Source organism: Nanorana parkeri, unplaced genomic scaffold (genome assembly GCF_000935625.1).
Source record: "Nanorana parkeri isolate BGI_ZX_2015 unplaced genomic scaffold, ASM93562v1 scaffold758, whole genome shotgun sequence".
Lineage (NCBI taxonomy): Eukaryota > Metazoa > Chordata > Amphibia > Anura > Dicroglossidae > Nanorana > Nanorana parkeri.
In genome coordinates, this window is record NW_017307026.1 from 688,573 (window position 1) to 715,297 (window position 26,725).

At 41.1% G+C, this 26,725-nt stretch overlaps 1 protein-coding gene across 1 annotated transcript in view; it reads right to left on the bottom strand.

The window, feature by feature from the left end:
* Window positions 1–7,414: 7,414 nt before the first annotated feature.
* VDR (vitamin D (1,25- dihydroxyvitamin D3) receptor) overlaps window positions 7,415–26,725 on the bottom strand; it is a 64,586-nt gene continuing 45,275 nt past the window's right edge. The window contains exons 4-8 of the mRNA XM_018564538.1: window positions 25,894–25,993; window positions 22,624–22,789; window positions 21,592–21,743; window positions 10,389–10,505; window positions 7,415–8,360 (exon numbers count right to left, since the gene is read on the bottom strand). Of these exons, the coding sequence (XP_018420040.1) occupies window positions 8,101–8,360; window positions 10,389–10,505; window positions 21,592–21,743; window positions 22,624–22,789; window positions 25,894–25,993 (795 nt within the window). The 3' untranslated portion in view covers window positions 7,415–8,100. The remainder of the gene's footprint in view (window positions 8,361–10,388; window positions 10,506–21,591; window positions 21,744–22,623; window positions 22,790–25,893; window positions 25,994–26,725) is intronic.

The window sequence follows — 26,725 nt, forward strand, 5'->3', positions numbered from 1 at the left end:
GGCACATTCACATATTTGCTTCAACCATTACAAGAGTCATGAGCTGGAAAGGACAACAAAATAAGTCATCTTTCTATCATTACAACATTTATAGAGATATAATCATATATATTTATCTTTCTTGTATAAAGTGCATAACCTTCCAATCTATAAAATAGATCTATTTTTTGTCACAGTAAATCTTAACAAATATATATGTACATGCATTTTACAACACCTATTTCATTTAGGCTTGTCACAAGCCGGCAGTTTGGCAGCATTTCAAACACAGCATTGTGATTTATTTTATTGGAAAGAAATCTTAATATGGACATAGAAAGAATCTTCTCCTTTACACTACATAGACAATATATCCTTAGAGAATCTTTAAATACAGATTTACGTTAAAATGAAGTACTGTATGTTGCAGAGAACATACACCGAGGAATTAAAACGTATTCCTGAACAATGAAGTGTTCTAATTTACCCCCTTTCCTTCTGTAAAAAATACCACTGTGAAGGTTTGTTATATCTGTTGAATAAGTGCAAGAACTATCTGTTTATCATCTTTGAAATTCAGAGCTGAGAGTACTTATCTCTCCTTGTTCTTATCTTGGGATTATGGCATGATTAGCCTTCATGATAGTGATCGGAGAGTGGGTAGGTCTGAATAGTTTAGCAAAAGAAGACTGCATGGCTGACAACACTCAGTCCACAACAATGCTGTGGGTTGTCATCCCACATCAGGACTTAGGAGCATTTCTGGCAGATCAACAGGTATTTTTCTGCACTTTAAGGTTTTTCTGCACTTTAAATGGACTAAACAAGTGGAAATGTATTGCAGGGATGCACTGCATATGTTTTTGTTTTGCAGACATACATTAAACTGAAGAAACAATGGCAACAAATAGTCAATGGCTATATAAAGTCATACCAGCAGGAGGCAATCTATAAACATACTATCTAGAGCCTCTTCTGTGCAAATTGCAGACAATTGATTTTCAATGGCTTTAATGTATTTAAACACTTCATTATGCCTTCAGTTCTTGTACTTGCTGACAGTGGAGAAGGCAGCCTACTCAAAGATGGGAGCAGCTGCATCTCTAACAGTATACTGCACTGGAGATATCACTTACTGTCTTCTGGTTTGGGATAAATGCAGTCGCTCCCTATTATAAGAGAGACGTCTACAACAGTCAGTGTGTTGGGGAAGTACATCACAATCATGTTCTCTACTATCACCTATAGGGTCATATGTTTTTAGGATTCTCCTCAGGGGTAAAAAATATGTATCCACAATAATGTAAATCACACTAATCTATATTAATCTGCACACACTACTCTGTAATAGACAATCACCCGCAGTTATTCACAGAACTGCCTGCAATCAGGGTCACAATTTACGTGTACATGATAGCACAGATCCATAATTAGTTCTGCATGATTGTGTTATTATTGTATATGTGTTACTGTATGTCATAGGCATATCAGATTGATGTTTTGTACATCGCTATAATCTTTTTCTGAAAATAAGCAGGTCTGGCCCTCAGTTACCATAATGTGGCCCCTTGAGGCTTATCCCTTCTAGTTTTGCCCAGTGCTTAATTGGAGGTTTTATGATACCTGGTATATACTGTCTTGTAGGTGATTTTTTTAAATCTCACAATAGTGCAAACAAAAACTGTATTAGTACCTATGCCTAAACTAAATAAATACGGGTTAGTATATTGGTCCCAAGATTAACACGGTATATTTGAGGATCGGTTGTGTTGGGACTGAGAAGAGGTTCTAGTTCTGTATTTTAACATTCAGATGTTTAGGAAAAACATTTGTGACTAGACTTTCCCGTTGTGCAACCAGCACGGAGGTACAGCCAACGTAAAAGGATAACTCCTGTGCTTCCTAGGGGATAAAGTGTCACAACCAACGTGGGGGTATAACTCATGTGCCTAATTAGAGGATAATGTGGCACAATCAACATGGGGGTATAACTCATGTGCCTACCTAGGGAATTATATGGCACAACCAACATGGGGGTATAACTCGTTTGCTTACTCAGGGAATTATGAGTCAGATATATTTTCTTTACCTATGAACTGACTGTGCATTGAAACACTATTATATCCTCAAATAGCACTACAAGCTAAATGGAGCATCACTTAAAACTGTTTGTATTAGTGACCATTGTGAATTCCAGATGGATCAAGTTAGTGGTCCTCTGAGACATCTGTTTATTTACCAGTATTATGTACTATATAAAAATATAGTGGCAGGCTGTTTTTTTTAGGAAGTAGTGATCCATGGTAGAGGAATACATTGTTTATGTTAACACCAACAATGTTAACATTGTTTATGTTAACACCAATAAAACCGCTTTATCCTCCTGCAGGAATGTTTTCCTCTTAAACCTTCCTTTTAACCAAGATTTTTTTTAATGAGAACTTACATTGACCAATTACATGAATTACATGAATTAAACAACTCTATAGATGGTATGTATTGCATGGTAGTCAATCACTCCTGGGTTGTCTAAGCACGAACAACATTAAAATGCATGACTGCTGGCCATGATCTGTCAAATAAGAGTGAACTAAGAGACACCTGCCCTCTTTTCCCCCTTGCAGGCCCTACCCAAATATCAGGGCATCAACTGTAATCCTACAATAAACCCAGCTGTAAGATGAACATAGGTGACATATTAGCTGTGTTACTTTTAAAAAAGTGTCATCAAAATACGTATCCTGAATAGTAATAAACGTGTTCTTCCTCAGAAACAAGTCAAGTTAACCTACATGTAGCACAGGCAGCCATCTTGTGAGATAAACCAATATACTGTATATACCATGTCAGTTTATTAGGCACTTGTAATTTCATATACACGAGGTATGTTATATATTTTATATATACTGTATGTGTATATACATATTCTGCACTGTCAAATCATTGGCTCTTGCATTCTCCTGCATAATATATCACAAAATGTCCATCCTCCACTACATAAAGCTACAAATGAATAAGTACCTCTATTAAACATAGTATTTTAGAAGGAGTTTACTATTCAAGTTAACTGGTAATAATTAAAAAAAGAAATATTATTTGCAAGGTATGTATGACCCTTGTAAGAAAGATGAATGATGGAGAAACTTTGTTGCCATTATTAATAATCCATTTCAGCTTGCAAGAAGCGAACCTCCTACCGCAGGCAGGCAATTGGAATAGAATAATAGAAATACAGCTAACTGCCTTAGGCCTCATGCACACAGGCCAATTGCGTTAAACACAGAAGTATAAACAACTTTTATTTTTCCAAGATTACTTTTCCTTTGTTTAAATGTTCCTGGGTTTAGTCACAGTGATGTTTAGATGCCTTTAGCGCCACAAAATCAAGCTGTACCGTCCTAGAACGCATACATTTTTTGTTTGTGTAAACACTGCTAGACTGAATGCGCCTAGATGCTGCTAAACGTCTAAATGTACATTCAGTCATAGCAACGCATTACATGCTTCCAGGTGGGTTTAGAAATGAGCTCCAGACTCGCCTGAACTCATATTTTTACTGCCATATGCATGGGGACTGTAATCTCCTTCTTGGCTGCAAGAGATGTCTTTGGATTAAAGTAAATTTGAATATGGTATAAAAACACTATTTATTAATAGCTTCCATAGACCCAAAGACTGATCTTTGCTGCAGATTTTTCTAGACCTCAACTAGGGATAAGAAAAATTGGTGGTGTCACACATCACACGGCCAGGAGACTCTAGTGTATATGGAAATGGGCTATATGAAACGGAATCTGTAAAGAAGCAACTGATTGTGTGAGAAGGTTTGGAAGCAGCAATCCCAAACTCCTGCCTGTGACTTTCGTCAGTTCTTAAGCAAAGCTGAACATGTATATTGGATTATGCATGGTATGTGAACCATGAGTCCAGATATGATGCTTTCATTACTCAGGTGTTCCTGTGCTTTTTGGTATCCATGATATGCTCATGTAGTAGACAGAGCTGAGAGCTTAACCTTGAAGCATAACACAGGTCATTTTTTACAAATGTATTTTATACTATAAAGCGGAGAGCAATGCAGGTTATATTGTTAGAATGTCATTGTTTCTTCCAAAACCAACTTTAAGCCAGTTGCTGTGGTGGTTTTGCATTATGTTTATGCAAAAATAATCTATTTTTGTTTTCAACAGCTTATCATCTATCTATTGGGGTAGAGTTCCACAAGATGGGAGGGGCTCTGGAGAAATCCCAAAGAAGAAGGTGACAAGGGAGCTGGAGAACAGGAGGTCTTGACAGGAGCAAAGAGGGCAGTTTAGGTGATATTGTGAGACAAGGTTGGCGATGTACCTGGGGACAGATTGTAGATGGCTTTGTATGTTGTTGTTAGTATTTTGAATGTTATTAGTTGGGCGAGCGAAGCCGGTGGAGAGATTGGCAGAGAGGGGCAACAAACACTGCACGGTAAGTTGGTTGAGTCTTGCAGCTGCATTCAGGAAAGGTTGTGGATACCTGATAACCACAGCCTCTTACCATGAAAGATAAGCATACAGATGTGCCTAACTAACTGCCTAAAATTTGCCTACAGTTAGATTCGCAGTCCCTCTCTCTCCCCCTCATATTTGCCATCACTGTAAAAATACCAATCTAATTGCTATACCACAGCATATATTTGGGCCTGTGTAATACATTTGTTTGCATCAGATCTGCTTTTCTCTACATACAAGTCAATGGGAATTCAAAGGCAGGTTAAAGGAGGTTGACGCAGCTTAATAAGAGGTCAAAATCAGTTCAGGACAATGTCAAAAGCACCTGAAATGGAACTCTGAAAGATCACAGAAGCATCTCAAACTATTCACTATTGCAAACTGAATGCACCCTAAAGCAAGCTGCATTTGTTAACTAACATGAGCCCTAATTCTGCAGGACAGCATCAATACTCTAGCCTGCTCCATAGGCCCCCCATTCTTGCAGCGATAACTGCTGATTATTAACAGAGCCACAGCTTATAGCAGACATAACAAATACAGGTGTGCCATTGGTAAGAAGAATAGCCTGACTCTGACCTACTTCTCATTATGAATGAGAAGCATGTCACTACCATTGAAGCACAATGAACAACGTAAGTAGTTTACAAAGTACAACAATGTGAGAGAATTTGTGTGAAAGGTAAGTGTGGTAATAAAGAATAACAATAGTTTGTGTATATGTTTCTTTCCACACATTATACAAAGCAAAAGCAATACCTGAAGCTGAACACTACAAAGATTAAAATGAAACTTTCAGGAGTTGTCTTGTGAAGACACTTCTCCCAGCAGGGGTCATCAGAAACTCCAGCAGACACAGAGGTACCAAATGACCACCACAGTTCACGACCCATCCTACTTTACATGACAGTTAGCAGCTGCATTCCCTGTGCCCAACAAAAAGAACATTTCAGTAGACCAAAAGGAGCCTGTTTTACTACAATAACTCTTATACCAATAAGACTATGGTCTTCAAAGTCTTGGATATATTCACATTACCCTGCAAAGAAAATATATATATTGGACATATGGAAAACTCCATTTTAGGTCTATGATTAGGCTAAAGAATGCCCTAAAGTTTGTTAAGTATCCTGAGGAAAGTGGTACTTAACTAGGCAATACAGGTTATGGTGACTCTTAAGACATGGAAGAGCACCTATAGGAAAATGTGTAGTTTAAATGACCATAAATCCCTCTACAAACCAGTAGTCGGCAATGCATGATATAAACAAGACCACTATACTAATTAAGTCAGGTGAAGCACGCAATAGAAAAAACTGCAGCTTTTGCTTTTTACCGCTATCCAGAAATTTGTGGGTAAGTGACCATGCATTTTAATTTTTAGGATCAGATAACTGAATCGTTAGACTTCGTCATTCATAATGTATGTATGGCCACACTTGACAGATTCTGACACTGAACTTGAGTAAAATGTCTGTATCACACATGGGACAACAAAAGCACCTGTGCAAGAAGTTCATGCACAGAGAAGTGGTTATCATAAATGGGCCACTTTATAGGCAGTAAATATCTAACACTTCCAGGGGGTCACTCACTACCCATTGACAGTTTGGGCTACAATCAGCAGATACAAAAGGGAGAGACCATAGTGCATTGCCACACAAAGGTGGCTTAGAGTTCCACCAGAGACAATCATTTTAAAGCCAAACTATAAATATAAATGTTTCTGTTTCTTCTTTTTTTCAGAATATAGTCAATCTCTGTGCTTTTTTGTGAAAATCAAATATTGTAGTTTGATTTGCCTTCTAAAAATAATGTAGAAAAATAAGTCTTCCCTGTTTTGTTACCTAGTGCATATGCATAGCACAGTTCCATTCAGATGAGGCATACCTTGCTCTGTATATATAGAGATATATCTCTATATAGAGATATATATAGAGATATATATCTCTATATAGAGATATATCTCTATATAGAGATATATCTCTCTCTGTATACAGGTGAAACTCGAATAATTAGAATATCGTGCAAAGTTCATTTATTTCACTAATGCAACTTAAAAGTTGAAACTAATATATGAGATAGACTCATTACATGCAAAGCAAGATAATTCAAGCCGTGATTTGTCATAATTGTGATGATTATGGCTTACAGCTCATGAAAACCCCAAGAACCCCAAATCCACAACCTCAAAAAAGTAGATTATTACATGCAATCAATAAAACAAGGATTGTACATAGAACAATATCGGACCTCTGAAAAGTACAAGCATGCATATGTACTCAGTACTTGGTTTGGGCCCCTTTTGCAGCACTTACTGCAATTACTTTTGCACGATATTCTAATTATTCGAGTTTCACCTGTATATAGCCATCATGTTATCCTTTATGATATACCCATATGACAATTCAAAACTTACAACAGATAAATATAAAATATTTCATGGGAATCACATAAGCTGAACCCTAACAAATATATAAATGGGCTAGAAATAAAATATTTTCCCTGATCTTGTGGTTTCTTGCTTAAAGAAATACTTTGCTTAAAACAAATTATTTTGTCTCAGGTCAAAGAGAAAAATTTCTCTTGTAATGTTAAACATAGTGCTGGCTCCCTGTAAAGATCCACCACAGTGAAATTCCCTGGCAATATCATCTCTTTTCAGACAGCAATCCTGGCCACAATGGTCAGAAGATTTTCTTATGGAAACAAAGACACATAATGCTGGCAGCAAAAGGAACTGTAAGGGAAGAAGTTTGACAGAGGAACTTCATTGCAGACAATCTTCATAGCAGGGCTCCATAGGTTGGTTTCACATAGAACAGAGTGTTGCCTAATTATCCTCCACCTATCCAAAACAAATCATTTTAGGTGGAAATATTTATTAAACTTTATGCATAGTCTATTAGTTACACATCCAGGTAAAAAATGACAACGATGAGGGCTTGTAATCCTTTATAAGTGAACAAAAGGCTTTTATCTTTTTTAAAATAGAATTCCCTATGCATAGAAAAATATACATTTTCCAAACAAACCCTTTTTCATTTAAAAATTATCCACTAAATCTTACTGGAGCAATAAAATGTGGCTCTTTATAAAGTACATGCATGGACAATTCTGCTCTATATGAAGCACATACACACTTTGGTTAAACTGCTGTAGTAAAATGTATTTACATTCGAAGATATAATTTAAAGAAGGTAAGGTGTTTAGAGTCTTTTAATGATTTGGCACATGACTTTGAGATTCAAAAGTCTGAGATCAATGTGAACAATGGCTTATATAAATAGAGGCGTGTCCATATGGACCAAAAATATCAAGTTTACAAGATTTGACATTAACTGTCTAGAAGGCACACAACATGGCAAAGCATTGTAAAATTGGTACATTACGTCAACAGCATGGCAAAGGAGGTTAACCCCCTTTTTGTAGCAGAATTAAAGAATGCACTATAACCATCCAATCTAGCTTATCCAGGTGGGTCTTTTTAAATAGTGTGCACTATATACAATGGCAAGCTAATCATCTTCTGATTAAAGGAACCTAGTTATTTCCCATAGAAGAAAATAGAATTAAGACCCAACTTAACTTGGATACACCAAATTACTTCTATTAAAATGAAAGTCGTAAATCAAACTCAGGATATTTCATTGCCGAAGACCTCCAGCACTAGTGGAGTGAGCAGTGTGGTATGCTCCGGCTTGAAAGAGATGAAGCGATACTGCTTGGAATGCTCCTCGTTTAGGCTGCGTAGGTCAGCCAGTTTCTGGATCATCTTAGGGTACAAGAGTCGGCTTCCTGGTGGGGGATGCTTGCAAAGGATGTAGGTTTGAAGGATAGAAGAGAGGCGATCTTGAATGGCTTCAACCAGTGCTTTATCCTGCACACCTGGGCGGTCTACAAAAACATTGGATAATAATTATTTGTAAGTAAGCTATCTCAAAGTCATTACCATTTCACTTTGGGAAAGAAAATAAAAAAGCAAAACAAATGGCAAACGCACTCATCAATTTGTCACCAGCTGTACAGCAAGGTGCACATGGAAGGGCTTTAGACAGTACAACAGCAAAAAGTTTCCCAGCACACTCACAGCCAGCATGCAAAAAAACTTGTCTCACCGCTAAGGTTAAAAACAGAGGTTTAGATACACGTCTTCTGCAGAAAATGTGAAAGCCGCAGCAAGGCACCTCTGTGTAGTGCGGTACCAACTCTAAACTATGAGAGCCTCCATCTTGGAGCATATATAGCAAAAGATAAAATTGGGTGCAGGTTTGTCAGGAGGAAGCCCAGCCTCCCTCAAAGGCACAGGGACCCCGCACATCACAATGGCAGCTGAGACCCCCCCATGCGTCACTGCACCAAATCAGTCAAGCAAAACAAATGGCAAACGCACTCATCAATTTGTCACCAGCTTTGCAGCAAGGTGCACATGGAAGGGCTTTAAGGACCGCACTACATAGAGGTGCCTTGGCGGGGCAGTGCGGCTTTCACATTTTCTGCAGAAGACATGTATCTAAACCTCTGTTTTTAACCTTAGCGGTGAGACAAGTTTATTTGCAAGCTGGCTGGTGAGTGTGCTGGGAAACTTTTTGCTGTTGTATTAGAAAATAAAAAAGGGTACTACACTCACCTACACAAAATATAAGGAATTGCAAGTCAATCTTCTGTGCTATTTTGGTAGGAGCAAATTGAGCATCTGTGTCAATGGTTTTTGTTTGCATTAGAGCTGATTGTTTCTCCATACAAATCAATCTAAATGAAAATGCATCTTGAAGCAGGTGTTTTAGGCAGCTTAAAAAGGAGGTCAACTGCAGGTTAGAACACCTGTGCATGAAATCTGAATAATCTCAAAAGCTCCTCAAACTGACGACAAATGCAAGCGGAATGCACCTGAATGCTTGCTGCATTTGCCCAAAGCCCATCAATGACACAAGTCCAAGTAACACAGGCCCTAAAGATCTATTGTGATAATATAGCGTTATGCAAAAGTGTACAGTTTCTCTAATTGAGAGGGAGTGGGGGCAGATTTCAACCACAGCTCTTCTACCTGGTTTGTAGTTTGATGCCAGCTATACAGTCTCTGATTCTTAAAATTGACTGAGCAGCACAAATACAATTTACTGTGTTAAGCTGAAACCAGTGTTTGCACATCGAGATCAGCGGGACATGATAGAAACACAGAAATCATCTGGAAAATGATGTAGACCTCCCTGCTGTTCCCACTTCAGCAGTCTTTCCTATGAGATTAACGTCAGAATGTGCACACATCCTTATGAGAATATTCTGGTTCTCTTTAAAATGCTACATTTTATGGAGACAATTTGCAACACAGTCATTTTTTGCCAGCTGCTCTTCTAAACCTTTCTTTTTCACATTCTGAAGGCTGTCCCTGTTAGGCCCCATTCACACCTAGGCATTTTGTCGCACATAAATATGTTTAGCACATAAACTGCCATTAATTTTAATGGCCCCCCATTTACATCTAGGTGTTTTGTTGCAAGTTGCAAATGCCTGCCGCTCAAAAAAGTTCCTGAGCTTTTTTGGGGCATTTTGCAGCACGTTTGGCCCCACAGACTTTAATGGAAAAGCCTGAAAAACGCACAACACAAGTCTTTTGCATATTTTTAAGAGCGTTTTCCCATTGACTGCAATGTCTTTGATCCGCTAGCCAAGATGTGTGTCTATATGTACGTGTGTCTAACTTGTGTAAAAATGTGAAAGAATGCACAAAAACAAGCAAAATACGCTAGACGAAAACGCGCGCAAAAACTCTGCCATCTAGGTGTGAATGCAGACTAACAGAAATTTTACATGAGTCATTCGTAGAGAGACTGTGACAAATATGCTGCTACTGACGCCCTTCAGCTCAGACCCAAACATATATGTACTACTGATATTCCAAAAGTCACTACACTAACCACTGACCTGGTGAAAGAATACAGATTGCCATCAAGAGGACATGTTCTTCTTCATGCAGGTTCAGTTTCTTCAACCCCACCTGGAATTTTACCAGAGGCTCCAGAAGCTCCAAGTTATGACCAGCTGCAAATTACAAAAACTTCCATAAATGACAGAGCTGCAATAACGATGTAGCTCCTACCTTACAGAGTGTGCCAGTTTTAAGAGCACCAAATAAAGTATCTGTTTATGCACATTTATGTCAAAATGTTTTTATCTTGTTGGTTTTCCCACTTGCTAGTTATTTGAAATAACTAATTAAACAATAAGAAACATCCTGGTAAATATACAATGGAGACAAATGTTTAGAAGGGAGTCAGTACCTGCTTACAGCTGGATAAATTAAGATTTTTTAACTTACTATACTCCATGGAGGGACACAGTAATAGTAGATAATCTTAGACCAATGGGTTATACTGCCACCTTCAGGGGGTTAAGACACTGACAATAGGAGCCAGCCCCCTGTATAATCCCACCACCAACCATCATGCCTCAGTTTTGTAAGCAAGCAGATATTAGGGTAAGTACAAAAATCCTATTTTCTATTTCATCCATTGAGCGACACAGAAAGGCAAACAGGAAAATATCTGGAGTCCCAAGTCCAGGGAACAGATTGCTTACAAGGATTGTAGAGAGAGGATCCACTTCTTGCAAAAAATTAGGAACTGACTGACCTTGGATAAAAAGGTATCATCAATAATAGTTAATAGCACAGTATAGTCAGTTCCATATTCAGAAAAGGAATTTGAGTTAAGAAACAGACAGGGCAAAGGACCGATAAGCAACGTAATGGGTGTAAACATCCTATACAGTATAGACAAGGTGGAGGGGAAGGAAAAAGTGGGATAGTGATCTGCAACATACTGTAGGATTCTACCATCTTAGGAAACTGAAGTCACTGGGTTTGGGAAACCTGAACAATTGGGGATATTAAATAATAGGGTGCAGAACCCGAAATGCTAGAGAGACTGTTTGCTTCAGCTGCTCCCCTCTGATAAGCATTACAGATCACTGTACGCTAGACTTAAGAACAGTTTTTCCCCTGAAGCTGTTACATTGGTGAATACTTACATGTACAATTGCTATTGCATTATTCAGGTTATATATATATATTGTATATGTGGGTGTGTATATGTATGTACAGTAGGTATGCTCTATAGGTTGAACTCGATGGACTTGTGTCTTTTTTCAACTATGCAACTACATTGAGAGCAGGGCCGGACTGGCCATAGGGCAAACCGGGCACTTGCCCGGTGGGCCGGGCCGGACACAATCAACCTGATTGTGTTCGGGCTGGTCCGCTAAGCCCGATGGCCGCATCTGTGCAGAGCAGTGTCTACTGTGTGGTAGCGAGCAGAGCCGGCACTACCACACAGTAGACACTAGAGGGCGCTGGTGGGGGAGGCCAGAGAAACACCTCCTCCCCCAGCTCTCTCTACTCTGTGCTCTTTCCGGAGCTTGCTGGTGCTGTTCCTGCAGCCTGCACTGTCCCGGTACCGAGATATTAACATATGAATGGGCCGTGGTAATTTGCATATCAATACGCTGCAACCCATTCATATGTAAATATCGCTGCTCATTCATATGCAAATCGCCGCCCCTCCCCCGTTGCTAACGAAGACTGCAAGAACAAGGTATGTGTATGGTCAGGGATTTACTCTCCCTGCCGCCCCAAGGCCAGATTCCACAATGCGCCAGGGCCGTGTCGGGCGCCGAAGATGAGGAGGCCGCGTTCCAAAAAGGTCAGGCCGTGCAAGATAAGAGGACTGTGCTGGCAGAGCCCAGCATAGATTCTGCACAGCCCACCAAAAAGTCTCAGGTGTGCTGTGCAATACCCTTTGGTGGGCTCTGCAGGATCTGAGGGGGCTCTGCGAGGTCTATGGTGAGCAGAGTCCACCACAGATCCTGCACAGCCCCCTGAGACTGCAGGGTCTGTGTCGGGGTCTATGGTGGACTCTGCAGGGTCTCAGGTGGGCTTAGCAGCCTGAGACCATGCAGAGCCCACCACAGACCTTGCAGAGCCCACCACAGACCTTGCAGAGCCCACCTGAGACCACAGCCGAGTGGGGTAAATTTAGTGGGGGGGCGCTCGAGATCATGTTTTGCAGGGATTTTTAGTCCTCTATAGCTGATGGTATTCTGCATTAGAGTGTAAGCTCCTCTGTACAAAGACTCATGTGATTGGCTCAGTGTTCTCTGTACAGCACTGCGGTATATGTCAGAGCTTTATAAATGTATAATAATAGTGTGTGACTGTGCGGGGGACATTAGAGTGTAAGCTACTTTAGTGCAGAGAATGCCAGGAGGGTTGGGGGGCCAGTGAGATCCGATTCTCTATAGTAATATGTCTGTGAAGGTTCATTCATCCAGGTCACATGGTATATCTGTAAAAAATAAGTCAAGGCAACTGGACTTTCTGTATTTTTCTTGAAGAGGTTTCACTGGCCATCCAACCAGCTTTCTCAATTCAGAAATTTCTGAATTGAGAAAGCTGGTCGGATAACCAGTGAAACGTCTTCAAGAAAAATACAGCAAGTCCAGTTGCCTTGACTTATTTTTTACAGATATTCTCTATAGCAAGCTTCCTATATTGTAGCAAGGCTTGTGTGTCAGCTGTAGCCCTGCGATACTTACTAGTGGCCGGCCCTGCCCCTCGATTGCGCTTCTGTGTTTGGCTCTGCCCCCTGTTGTGAGGGGTGGGGCCTGTTGGTGGTCACGTGATTGGGCTGCTCAGTCTAAAATGCCCGGGCCTATTTTTAGTCCCAGTCCGGCCCTGATTGAGAGTTACTTTTTAAAACCGAAAAAAATAAATCCTTGTATGTTTGTATACACTTGGCCACTAAAGCCAATTCTGAATCTACAGGAGTCAGCTGTGAAAGTTCTGATTTTGAACCAGAGGCAATGACAGGGGACCCGGACACTCTGAGATAAGAGCCCCGTAGGGTCATTACTAGGTCATAACTAGATACTACTGAAGATGGCACCTGGGAGCGAGCAGATTGTTCCATTAAAAGGAGAACTATGGGGTAAGTGTATTTCCCCATAGTCCTCTTAAGGGTCACGGGAGGACATATACTAGCGTCCTCCCATGACCCAAAGCTCGGTATATCGGGTGTAGCTCGCGGTATACTGGGACTGCCGCAGCCGGGACACATCCCGACATTACTGTCGATATCCACCCAGCTTCGTGAATGACAGCTGGCTCTGCCTATCTAGAGGCAGAGCCAGCTGTGCCCGCCCCCTCCCCTGTCCGTTCCGCCAGTCAGCGCTGGAGGGAATCCATGCAGGGAGCCGTGACTGGCAGTCACGGCTCTTTGCAGGGGGATGATTGAGAAGTGAGCGAGCGACGGTATGTTTTCTCTTACTTCTATTGAGCCGACATGTGACAGTTTCATTGTCACACGTCAGCTCGAACTATGAGGATGGGTGATTTTCACTCACCTCATAGTTCTCCTTTAATCGCACACAGACTGCCACAAAGTCCGAAGTGGATATAAGAGGCCTAGACCTGTAACCTAACAGTTTGAACAACCTACAACCCATCTCCTTACTTTCATTTACCTCCAAACTCCTTGAACTCCTTGTCTACAACCGTTTGAGCCACCGCCTCACTGATAATAACGTTCTTGACAACATTCCACTGAGACTGCTCTCCTAAAACTCACTAACAACTTACTAACTGCTAAAAACAATGGACACTTCTCTGTACTCATACTCCTAGACCATTCTGCTTCCTTTGATATAGTTGACCATGCACTCCTCCTCAAAAAACTCCACTCCCTTGGCTTTCAAGACTCTGCTCTACTGGTTTTCCTCCTATCTATCTCAGCGTACCTTCATTGTCACCTAAAACTCCACCTCCTCCACTCCTCTTCCTCTCTCAGTAGGGGTCCCACAGGGCCCTGTCCTCAGACCCCTTCTATATCTACACATCCTCCCTTGGTCAGCTGATAACCTCCCATGGCGTCCAATACAATCTCTATGCCGATGACACTCAAATCTCTCTACTACTCAGGTCACCCCCTCATTCACATCACGCATCACCAATATACTAACTGAAATATTAGTATGGATGTCACAACCACTTTCTTAAACTCACTCAATCGTTCAAAAACAGAGTTCATCATATTTCCTCCCCCTGTGTAACACAATTATCAGTCCCTCAACACATGGTAGGGTGCTAGGTGTAATCCTGGACTCTGACTTCTCCTTCAGGCCCCACATGCAATCACTGACTAAATTTTGCCGTCTTAATCTTCATACCATTTCCAAACGTAGTTCCTTTATAATAAATAATAACACAAAACTACTAATCCATTCTCTCATCATCTCTCGTCTCGTCGGCCTACCTCTAACCAGGCTATACCCCCTTCAGTCTATCATGAATGCTGCTGCCAGACTCATCCATCTCACCAACCGCTCAGTGGCCATCACCCCTCCCTGCCAGTCCCTCCACTGGCATCCATGAGCACATGAAATTCAAAATGCCAACAACAACATACAAAGCCATCCACAACTCTGCCCCTGACTACATCTCCAATCTCAACCCAAAATATCACCCAAACTGTCCTCTCCACTCTTCCAAATACCTCCTGTTGTCTAGCTCCCCCATCATCTGCTCCCATGCTAGACTCCAGGACTTCTACAGAGCCTTTCCTATCCTCTGGAACTCCCTACCACAATCTATCTGGCTATTTCTTCATCTGTCTGCCTTTAGGGGATACCTAAAAACTCACCTCTTCAAGGTAGCCTATTCTACCTCCTCTTAAAAACTACATCTAATCCTTCAGCCATCTCACCCCTCACAGTTATTACCTTCTGTGTCAAACCCAAACAAAAACTAATGGTACAGTCTAACTTTTAGGGTTAAAAACAGAGGTTTTAGTTGCAGAACTTTTGCAAAATATGTCGATGCCACGCTGCCTCGTCAAGGCCACTCTGTGCTGTGTGGTCCTAACTCTAATCTATGAGAGCCTCCATTTTGGAGCATATATAGCAAAGGGTGAATTGGGTGCAGGTATGCCAGGATATAGCCCATTCCTTCTCACAGGCACAGGGACACACCAGAAGCCCAGCACATCACAATGTCAGCTGATATATGCTCCAAGATGGAGGTCAATAAGAATTTCGAAAAGTTGCCACATGAGTTCAACACAAATCTTTTTTTACTCTGTGCACTCCTATCATATAAAGGTTTCAGGCAATAGCTCACTATCCTGGCATAGCAAAGCCAAGAGGATTACACAGATTTCAGTGCTAAAATAAATATCAGTTTCATAAATCTAGTTGCCATGGAGCCATAGAACTATCATTAATGTGTCAGAGTGTATAACTGAAGCCCTGCCACCTTACCTCTAAGCCTATCCAATTTTCTCTGCTGTGCTGTGAAAATTGAAAAAGAAAAATGAGTATTGACTGGAGTAGAGCTTTAAAAATCCTTGTTTCTTATAGTAGGGATGCACTGATGCCGGTTTTTCTGTATCGACTGCGAGTACCGATACTTTGCTTTTGGTACTTGCCGATACAGAGTACCGATACTGGTGCTTCTGCTGGCATGGAGCCAGCTTCCCACGCAATCAGGAAGCTGGGCGGTGGGTAATGATATACCACCCGGCTTCCTAATTGCCTGGGAAGCCAGTTCCATGTTGTATGGCTGGCTTGAATGTGATTGGCCAGGTAACCGGCTTCCCAGCCCATCAGCATTGAGCCAGCTTCCCGTGCGATCAGGAAGCTGGGCAACAAGTAATGACCCGCCTCCTGGCTTCCTGATTGACCGGGAAGCCGGCTTGATGCTGATTGGCCAGAAAGCCGCCAGCTTCCTGATCGAACGGGAATCTGGCTCCATGTTCCCCTACGGCACTGCCAGTCAGAGGAAATCTTCCTCTGACCAGAAGTTCCAGTATCAGGGAAGGTATCGGAGCATTTGGGCGAGTACGAGTGATCCCCCTCTAATGGCTAATCTGCAAAATCTCATAACAAAAATATGTAAAAACATATCTGTGATATTTTTTACATTCACTCTAATAGATTAGAGTGAATGTAAACCCTAGCAATATTGTGAATGTAAACCCTAGTAATAAAATTCTCTTCAATAAACTTTATACATTTTGATGTGTTAAATAGACCACTGAAAGTGTTTTGTTATATAGCAATGCAAAGAAAAATATCCTGATCCTGCCAGAAATCTTCTGAGCAGATAACCTGTGTTTCTCTGTAGACTACAAAACATATCTCTCCAATCTTTATGGCAATGAGAAGGGGAGGTTTTCTGCAGTTCTGTCCTAGGGTGACAAGGCTGTTCCTCTATAGATACAGTACAGTGAGTGTCGTCACTCTAGGCCAGGAAAAGTTATTGGCAGCATTGCCAGGTAAAAAAAAAAGAATACTAATGCAGCCACCAAATCTAAGGATTTTTGTTCTTGGGTTTAGATACACTTTGAGGTATATAGAGTTATTCACAAGGCTGCTGAAGGCAGCAGAGTGAATGACCCACCCGAAGTGAAGGGAGCCGAACGCTGTTCGGCTATTCACTTCAGGCTTGCATGGCTGATTTCAGCCGTACATCGGCTGAAATCAGCCGTACCGCCGTGGTACCAAGTAGAATAGGAAATCAATGAAAAAAGTTGGGAACAAAAAATCAGTTGTCATTGATTAATGACAGTTCAGCATCCACATGTCATTTGGGGACACTGATCTGTCATTACAACTGGGCAAAACCAGCTGTGAGATCACAGCTGGCTCCGCTCAGCTGTCATTTGCGAGGCGTTTGGCTGGCCTTTGTCCGGCGCCTTGGCTTTCACTTTGGCTCAGTCGAGCCGCAGCATATGCCTTCGGCTTGGCTGAGCTGGTCGGCCTCCCTCAGGAGCTGTACAGGCTATAGTGATTAGCCCGTACAGCAGCCCTTCGGTTTTGACTGAACCAAAGGGCTCCCGCAACCGAAGCGAGCCGAAGGATCAGCCGGGTTAATTTTTACAGTTCCTGTAGTTCCTTTTTAAATGCGTTAATAATGTAGCTTGTACATTAGGGATATCCTACTCAGTCTATCCAATATCAACTTAAACAACTTCTAATTGATTTGGCTTGATTTTTAAAACAGAAGAATGAAGTCATAGCTACAGATTGGAAGCGTGTGTGTGGGCACTAAATGATGTGCAACTCAACCAAACAATCAAGTCATGAATGACAATCTCTTAGGCCATTAAACATACAGTATATGCATTAAATGAAACATTAAGCAAATAATGCCCCAATATGTAACCATGTGCTTCCAGTACTAGGTGCCTGCCTGCCCAACACATGTTAGCAGCCCTTATCAGTAGACTGTGTGTTCTGCATATCTTCTGGAGGAACAATTGACTGCAATAGAATAAATGACCTGGCTAATAAGTGTCTGGTCAGCACCATTAAATAGACTATTGCAGCGTTTACAGAAGCAATCCTAGTAACAGCAATCATTTCAAGTTATCCAAGTTATCAGCAGCTTAAAGTGCACCTGACATTTACACACAGCAGAGACAGCAATGAAAGCTCAGCTGTGTCACCATAATACCTATCATATCACCTCAGGCCATCACTCACGTTAGTAAGATAGAATTTTGTTTAAGATAGAATTGTGCTTTACTTTTGTTACACCATGTCTGGACTTGATCTGGAGTATATCTGCAAACGCAGTGCAGTGCGTTTTTGATGCATTCCGGTGGGGGTTTTTTAAGCTTAAAATGGGCTTTCAGGTGCAGGGGTTTGCATGCGTTTTTGATTCGTGTACATGTGTTCCAGTGCAATCCAGACCAGAAAAACACTGCACTGGTGTGAACAGAGCACAGAACAGAGCTCAGAAATACCACAGGAATACATTGGGATGCATTTCAGGTGTGGACAAAAACTGTGCTGGTCCGTACATGGTGTGAACAAGCCCTAAAAACGACACCTAGTTTTCACAGTTAAACCATACTAAAATCCAAGTCAAAAATAAAACAATTGCATCTTACTATTCATAGACATGATGCTTGCATTGGTTTTGATTTTAAACTTTTTTCACCTGGCAATCCTGCTAGTAACACATTCCCTGTCCTATGGTGATAGCGCTCACTCACTGTACTCTATGAATAAGTAGCATTGTCACCGTAGGACAGGGCTACAGAACACCCATCTCCTTTTCTACATAACATATTGGGGAGGTGTGCTGTAGTTCCCGTAGTCCACAGAGATAGATGGGAACAATGATAACTAATGACAGTGCAGCACATGCAGAGAGCACATATAGATATTGTATCAGCTCAATGTGTTTCTGGCAGGATCAGAAGCTTTTTTTTTATTTTGCACTTATAGAACATGTATAACAAAAGAGAGCAAATAAGAGGAGTTCGCAATTAGGGTTTACATAAACTTTAATGAACAAATGGGGTTTATGCAGTGTCCATGACTAAACAATACCATTTGCTGCCCTTTTGCAGCAAGCCCCCTTGCCCCATCATACGATCTGCAGAATCATAAAACTGCCTGCAATATTTCTGCTTATACTTGCCTGGAACCACTAAATACAGAACGTGCTAAAGGTCACAAGCACAGTATCCCCAGCTTGTGAGTACACACCATAATCTGGCTACTGTTTTCTGTTCACCAGCCAGAATCAACTCTCTGATCAGTCAGAAGGCATCACATGCCTGCTAGGAAGGAATGGTAAAGGTCCAAAAGCTCGGCCACTAATTTACTGGAGTTACAGCTAAGAAACATTTTATGAAGCAAAGCTATAGTGAAAAAACAACTACTATTTATTTTCTATGCTTTCACAGAAATGCTGTTCACGCTGTTAAATACATGGACTCATCTGTTGCTGTTATCTATAGACTTGAAGCAACCCACATTAATCCCTTAGCATGTGACACACAAGTCAGCAATACTGCATTACCACTGCTGGGTAAGACATCATGATCATTGAGCTGTGTCTGCTGCTAAACTTGTGGAGTTAACAAAGAAGGAACCCTGCTGTTCTTATTCTGCCTGCCCAACAATATCACAGGAAGGAGCTCAGGTACAAGAAATAGCAGAATTAGGCCCCATTCACACTGGATCCGCTGTGTTACCATCTGTGATGTTACATCTATTGCATGGAAATATGACACAATGCATAGTCATGGTTAATATTTATTTTAATGTGAAGGGAGAATTTATATAGTTAATTTCCTTTTTTTCTGTGTTACCTCCCATTGTATGATGTATTTCCCCTTTCTTCCTCACATTGTCTTATGGCATCAAAATTGCTGCTTGTCTTATGGCCACATGATAATATGCTCACATGGGTGGAAACATTACCATGTTTTGACCTGCGAATACCATAAGTTCAATCATCTGCTGCATCCTGTTGCCTGCTGTAACCTGCTGCATTCAATAAGCCCTTGTTCACACCTGAACGTTTTGTAGCGCGTTCTACGCTCGACGAACGCTCTACAAAACGCTCAAAAATATAAATCCCATTGTATTCAATGGTCTCGTTCTCACCGTATTTCCGCCCGTCCCTAACGCGCTACAAAAGGGCCCACGCCTGAAAAGGTACATGTACTACTTTGGGCCGTTTTGTTGCGCGTTTCCATTGGGATACAGCCAAGTAACCTTCGGAAACGCGCGACGGTCGCGCAACTTTTTTACCGCGAATCGCGCTAAAAAAACGCGCAACGGTCGCGCGACAGACGCGCATATGCAATACGCCTAGGTGTGAACGAGACCTAAAGATCTTCGTGGATGACAAGTTATTTGGTGAGCTATCCAATAAGGATTGTCCGCAGTGATTATAACTGCTTATACAGGCCAGGCATAGAGGTCTCAGCAAGGGATGAATCACTAATACAATTGTTGGAGTCAGAATACCATCTGTTTTTTAATGGATGGTAATGCAAGGGCAACAAAAACTGAATGGGTGTGAATGAGGACAGTTCAGGACAGCATTGAGTTGCTGTACGTTACACTAAAAAAAGTAGTAGAGCATGCTGTACTTTTTTCAGTGCAACGCTTCAAAAATACGCACTAACACGGGCTAACAGGACAACAGGAAGTGAAAGAAAATCCACCCTTAGGAAGGGAAATTCACTCCTGTAAGAGTGATCATGCAAAAAGGTATCTCCATTGAAGCTTTATCACCAATCCTTGTTTCCACGATAACCCAACATTTTCAAAATCCAATTGTCATAGGGACAGAAGGTGAGGTGAAATCTTCTGAACAGGGGCACACACAGCAAAACAAACGTTACAGGGGGGTTAACCCTTCCCTATGCTATCCAAAACAAACAAACAAACAAACAAAGATTTTGGCTGGAGTTACACGTAAAAAATGTACCTGTTCCAACTTACATACACATTCAACTTAAGAACAAAGCTACAGTCCCTATCTGGTATGTAACCCGGGGACTGCCTGTATCCATTAGTCGGAACAGGCTGAAGGACTAAAGACAGCCACTGACATGAGATGATTAGTGCACAGTATGGCCTGTTTATGTTCAGATCTGGAAACAACCATAGGTATGAGTGTAGAATCTTTGTGGCCTGTGTAGAGATCCCCTTAGACAGCAAATATTAGTGGAAGAATCAGAAGTGTAGCATGGAAATTCTCAGACAATTGCTATTGCTTAACTAAGCGAAAGCTGTTGTCAGGAAATCTTCTTAGTGCATATACAGTACATACTGCAGCTTTAAAAAAAATAGTATTTTGGTAGTAAGATCTTTTGATTACTACCTCATGTAAAGCTTGTACATGTAACAACTAAATATCAAGTGACCAGTGTACCTATATAAACTAATTAAGTCAAAAGTAGACTCAAAAGAGAGAAAAACAGAAATGCGCAATCAATGTGCTATAAGCACATCATGAATGGCTCCCATATACAACACATACAAATTCGCTTTAGATGAAGGATGATATGAACCTGGGCTTACATGATGCTTTCCACTAAAGCCTCAATGTAAAGATTCAGCTTTGTGCAATGGATCTAGCACTCATATGCTCTCAATACACTGTACATGCAGGTGTCTGAGGATAACATAATCATATCTTTAACTGTAAATATGTTGCACAGCCTACTTTATCATCATTCAAAGAAAAACAAACGGATACCTATGGCTGACATCATTTATCAAAAGATGGGCAATGCACTTTGGGAAATCTCTTTCCTGATTTTACCTTGTGTCACGTCATCAAGCTTGTACTTAAAGTCTTCACTGCCACATGTCCAGGACATGTCTTCCAGGGAGAAGGACTGGTTAGATCGCAGCATTATAACTTCGATAACAGATGACTTCAACAAAGCAATCTGGTCCTCTGCAGTGAGGTCACTACATTTCAAAACAAAACACATTACTGCTATTACCATTGCTTTGTTCAACAAACATCAGTAAAGTATTCACAAACAAGATGGTTGCCGTTTCTCCCTGCCAAATTCACAAGGACGGGAACCACTGTTAATTCATTTCTATCCTGCCATTTTAGGCTTGTACACGCAGGCGATAAGTGCAAAAGCATATCAAACTCATGTGTCTCTATTCTCTCATCTCACCCATCTGCCACACAGGGACTCTATATGAGAGAACTGGTCTACAGATTCAGACTCACCACATTGCACTTCAATGGCAACTAGAACCTGGTCTGATAACTATAGACCAGCCTTCATCTACCAGGGTGCTTTCTGACTTCCTCAGGGGTGCCTCAAAAATGTTTTGCATGGCGTAATGCATTTCCATGGTGCAGGCAGGCCAGAATGACGCTGATTCAGGAAGAATGGGATCCATTCAGAAAAGGATGGAAGTTCGCCTCCATCCAGGCCTGATCTGCCTCCTGCTCTCTGCCATTTTGCAGCAGCAGCAGCTCCTGATATGATGGGAATACTCTGAGGACTCTAAAATGAAGGGGAATCCTAATGTGAAGGAGGACTTCTGATGTGAAGGGGTTCCTACTGTAAACGGGGGATTCTGATGTAAAGGGGGAACCACACATTTTTTTTTGTGTTTTTGTATGGGATGCCCCCTTAAAATCCATACCAGAACCTTATCGGGTGTTCTTAGACCACATAGAAAAGGTCTAAGAACACCCTTCACTAAGTCAAAAACAAAATACTGCAGACATACAACATAGGTTTTAGTGCACTGATATTTGTTAACCGTAGCTACATGTTCAGATGTGAAGATCCCCATTGAGTTAATTACTTGTTGCACTTACTGGAAGCCAGGTATCATCTTGGCAAACCCAATGACTTTCTGTATGCTGTAGCTGACCAGATCTGCAAGGTGTGGTAGCATTGATAGGTCAGTGGAATCCCCAGGCAAACCATCACTACTGCAGTCGCTGAATAAGGAGCTTGGAAAAAAGAAATTTTCTGATGGTTCTGTAAAATAAAAAACAGAAAATGAAAACTGGAATAACCGCTACCGGTAATTACTGTTACAACCTCCAGCATTTCTGGAAATGTCGATGGTCTGCACCCCCCGTTGCACGCTGTAGTTCCTCCCATCAGCCCCTACATCCTGAAGTGGCATAGGTGCCAGCAAGAAGAACCACTGCACATGGGGGGATGCAGGCTCCTAGTAGTGTCAAATGCTGATGTCATTTTTCAGGCAAATACCTGTTTCTCTCAGCCAATCATACTACAGTGTCTAATTCTGGCATAGCTGAGTAACTCCTGGAAGTGTCAAATACTGAAGTCTTTATTTAGGTATTTTTACCTGAAAAGGGTCAAATACCTTTTTTCTCAGTCTCACACTGCGGTGTTCTGTGCTGGCATAGCTGAATGACAGTCACAGCCATAATCACACAAACTAGTGTTGCACAAAATGGAAGGGGGCTTGCTTGGTATGTTGCACTACAGACCGCAGTGGGTCTAACTCTCTTGCCTATTGAATTGCACAGTCATATTTAGACTCCCAGATATTTGAAAGTGTGGAAAGAACGTGCTGAAACCATGTGGCTATTCTCTTGATGTTTCTCATCCAACAGTAGTTACGTGATGTGAATATATGTGACCTGGCTAACAGGTAGGCAGCTTCTGCAATCCAAAGGATCTCCAAAAAATCCTTGGCTGGACAGGGAAAACAGTAGATGTAGGAATTGAAGCGCCACACCAATTCCAAGTCCAGGTACAACTTTATCCCATTAGGGTCAGGAAACATTCAAGTAGAGTAGTCAACACCTTTCGGGGGTCCGAAACACACCCCCTTATCAGGGCTTAATGAGAGAATTCATGTATGTGGACTACAATCCCTGCTTGACAGTTGCATTGAGTTGTGATTGGAGTACTTCAGGCTAGTCTACAGCTGGTTTTGGCATGTAGCCAAATAACAGGATAACATTGGGCCTGGTTCACCCCTGAGCATTTTTGGAAGAGCAAGCATGCACAAAACACACAAAAAATACATTGTTATGGGGCTCGCTCACACCTGCGGGTTCGTATGCGCATACAAAACCACGTAACGCAGCAAAAAGTGCATACACATTTTTGTTCGCACGTACGACTGCGCGCAAAAACGCGCTAAATTCCAAACGTGCAGGAGCCTAAAGGGCACCATCTCCCATCAAACACACTGCGTCAGATCTCTGTCTGCCCATGTGCAAGATCTGGCACCACGTCATTGGGAGGACGGCTGCAGGAACCAGGAAGTATGTAATTACAGCATAATTAGAGCACTAAAGGTAAGTGGGGAAAAAAATACATTTTCATTGGGAGGGTGAAGTTCACCTTTAACTTTGCAAAAGCACTGTGTATAATAAACAACTGTCATGTTTTAATTTTAGAGAATGCTTAGGCTAGGTTCACACCTAGGCGATTCAGATGCCGAGCTGTTTTCGTGCGACTGTTCACTGTAAACTTTGCGACTGTCGTGCGTTTTTCAATGCGTAGAGATGTCTATGGGACCCAAACCACGCGACAACCGCCCGAAAATAGCTCCCGCACCTTTTCGCGTGACTACAAAGGTGTGAGCAGCCTCCATTGACTTCAATGCGAATCTGTGTTTTGCGTGATATTGCGCGACTCAAGCTGCGCGATAAATCGCCTAGGTGGGAACCGGCCATTATAGTCTCCCTTGGAAGTCAGTGTGAAGGGGTGTCAATGCAGGGGACAGCAATAGAGCACTGTCTCCGTATAACAGAAAATGCGTGAACAAAGGCCTGCATGACAGGATCACCAAATAGTATTCTATTCTAATGAAAGCTGCAGATTAAAATATATTGAAAATAACTTTTAAAATGACATTAACCTGGTAAAAATAATATGATATTTTAGTAAATGAAAGTACTGGTGGTTCTGTTTACCATCCCCATGTAGTTACTAGAACATAGTACTTTTTGTGACCACAGTCCTTAAAATAAGTCAGCCTGATAGTGTAGAGAGCAGAAGCCATTCTATTTGTCTGTGGAGTGTGAGAAATATACATGCTGACTACAAACTTCCCAGACACCACAAACAAAAATAACACTATTTCTGATAATACTCAACGTTACATACACGTTCATGGAGTTCAACCCCGTCAAACATTGATGAGCCACAAAAAAACCTATTGAGCTATGCAGAAGTGTTATTTTCAGTGCCTGTATTGATTGGATAAATAATCAATATATGGGGAGCATACAGTTCACATTTGGAAAATGTATAAAAACACAAAAACAGCTTTCTCCCCAGTATCCTTATGAATTTCAATACATTTGATGTGTGCTTACTGTTTATTAATGAACACAATAAGCATAAAAAGTCCAATTAGACCACAGTGATATCTCTCATTGCACCGAGTGAATAATATGACCAAGCTGGATGTTGCCATTTGCTATGCACTAGCCATAGCACTCTCTCTAAACAGCTCCATAGCTAATCATGAGCAGCATTTTGGATTCAGTTTCTTGTGCACAAAAAGAAAATATGCAAAAGTTTTAGTGTGCACATGTCGGAAAGTCACATGTTTTTTATATTTCAGTTGCCATAACAGCAGCCCAACTATGCTCACCCTACCACTCCTATAGCCACTGTGTAAACTTCCCATACTATCTTGCATGACAGAAATCAGGCAGAGAATGCCTGAGATGCATGACAGAGAAGGGGTACCCATACTTTAAGATATAGCTACCATCCAAACATGTTTTAGGCACTGGGAGCTAGAGGGTAAGATGTTTAGAGGAAAGAGAGCAAAAAAGTAGGACATCACCAGTAGGTGAAGGACATTCATAATACAATAAGAAGGGAGTCAACACAGTATCAGGCCGAGTTGCAATTCTGTATAAAGGTGGCACCCCCCCCCCCCCCCCCTATAGAGTGGGGAAGGGTGTGAGATTAACAAAAGCAGATAAAAGGTATTAGAGATATCTTGGTAAACAAAACATATATGCATTTCAAAACTAAAGTCCATTTAGGATGGCCCTGTTTTTTGACAGCTTTTTTATAGGAGACAGATTTAATAAAAAAATATATTACAAAAGAATTATAATGAATTTACATGTTTATACCTGGGGAAGAATTGAAGGGGTCCGAGTCTGAAGAATAACTCTGTGTTTGAACAGATGACGATCTAGTAATTCTTCTTGTCGGAGTTTCTCTGACTGGAGGCTGCACAGATAAATCAATACACCAGTTTGAATTGTGAATATGTTAATTACAAAAGAAAGTAATTATTCAGATGACAATGTGGATACACTTAAAAAAATTAAGATCCACAATGTTGTTGTTTTTTTTTTTTAGATGTTTTGTAATAGTGCATGTAAAAAAAATCAGCTTGATGTAAATAATCTTGTGTGTTAATGTTTAAAGCATTCTTCCTTATATTGGTACGTGAGGGCAGCCATATTTGCTCATTACATACTTGGATTCGTATTCCAGCTTTTCAATGTTACACAACAGTAGTGCTATACTGCTCCTTCTCACAATGCAAGTCTATAAGACGGCTGACTCATTGACAACAATGCACTCCCTGTGTGACAGTTGTTGAGCAGGGAAGGAGAGAAATTAGAGTGGGCGATTTACACATCTCTAAATGTAATGTAATACGGAAGAGCAAGCATGCAAAAATAGAAAAATCACAACAAAAATTATTTTAATGTAAACACTGCAATAATAACTCAGAATACAGTGTTTCCTGAAAATTATGTATATTATAATGCTGTAGATGCCTTTTAGAGGAAAATCTAGCATCTAGCAATGTATAAACATAGGAGCACAGGGCTAATGCTCAAATCTAAAAGACTTATAAGGCTTACTTTCATGGTCAGTTAAGAAGTTAGAGCCAAACTTCAGACAAACAGGTAAATACACTGTCGATATACAGTATAATATATATATATA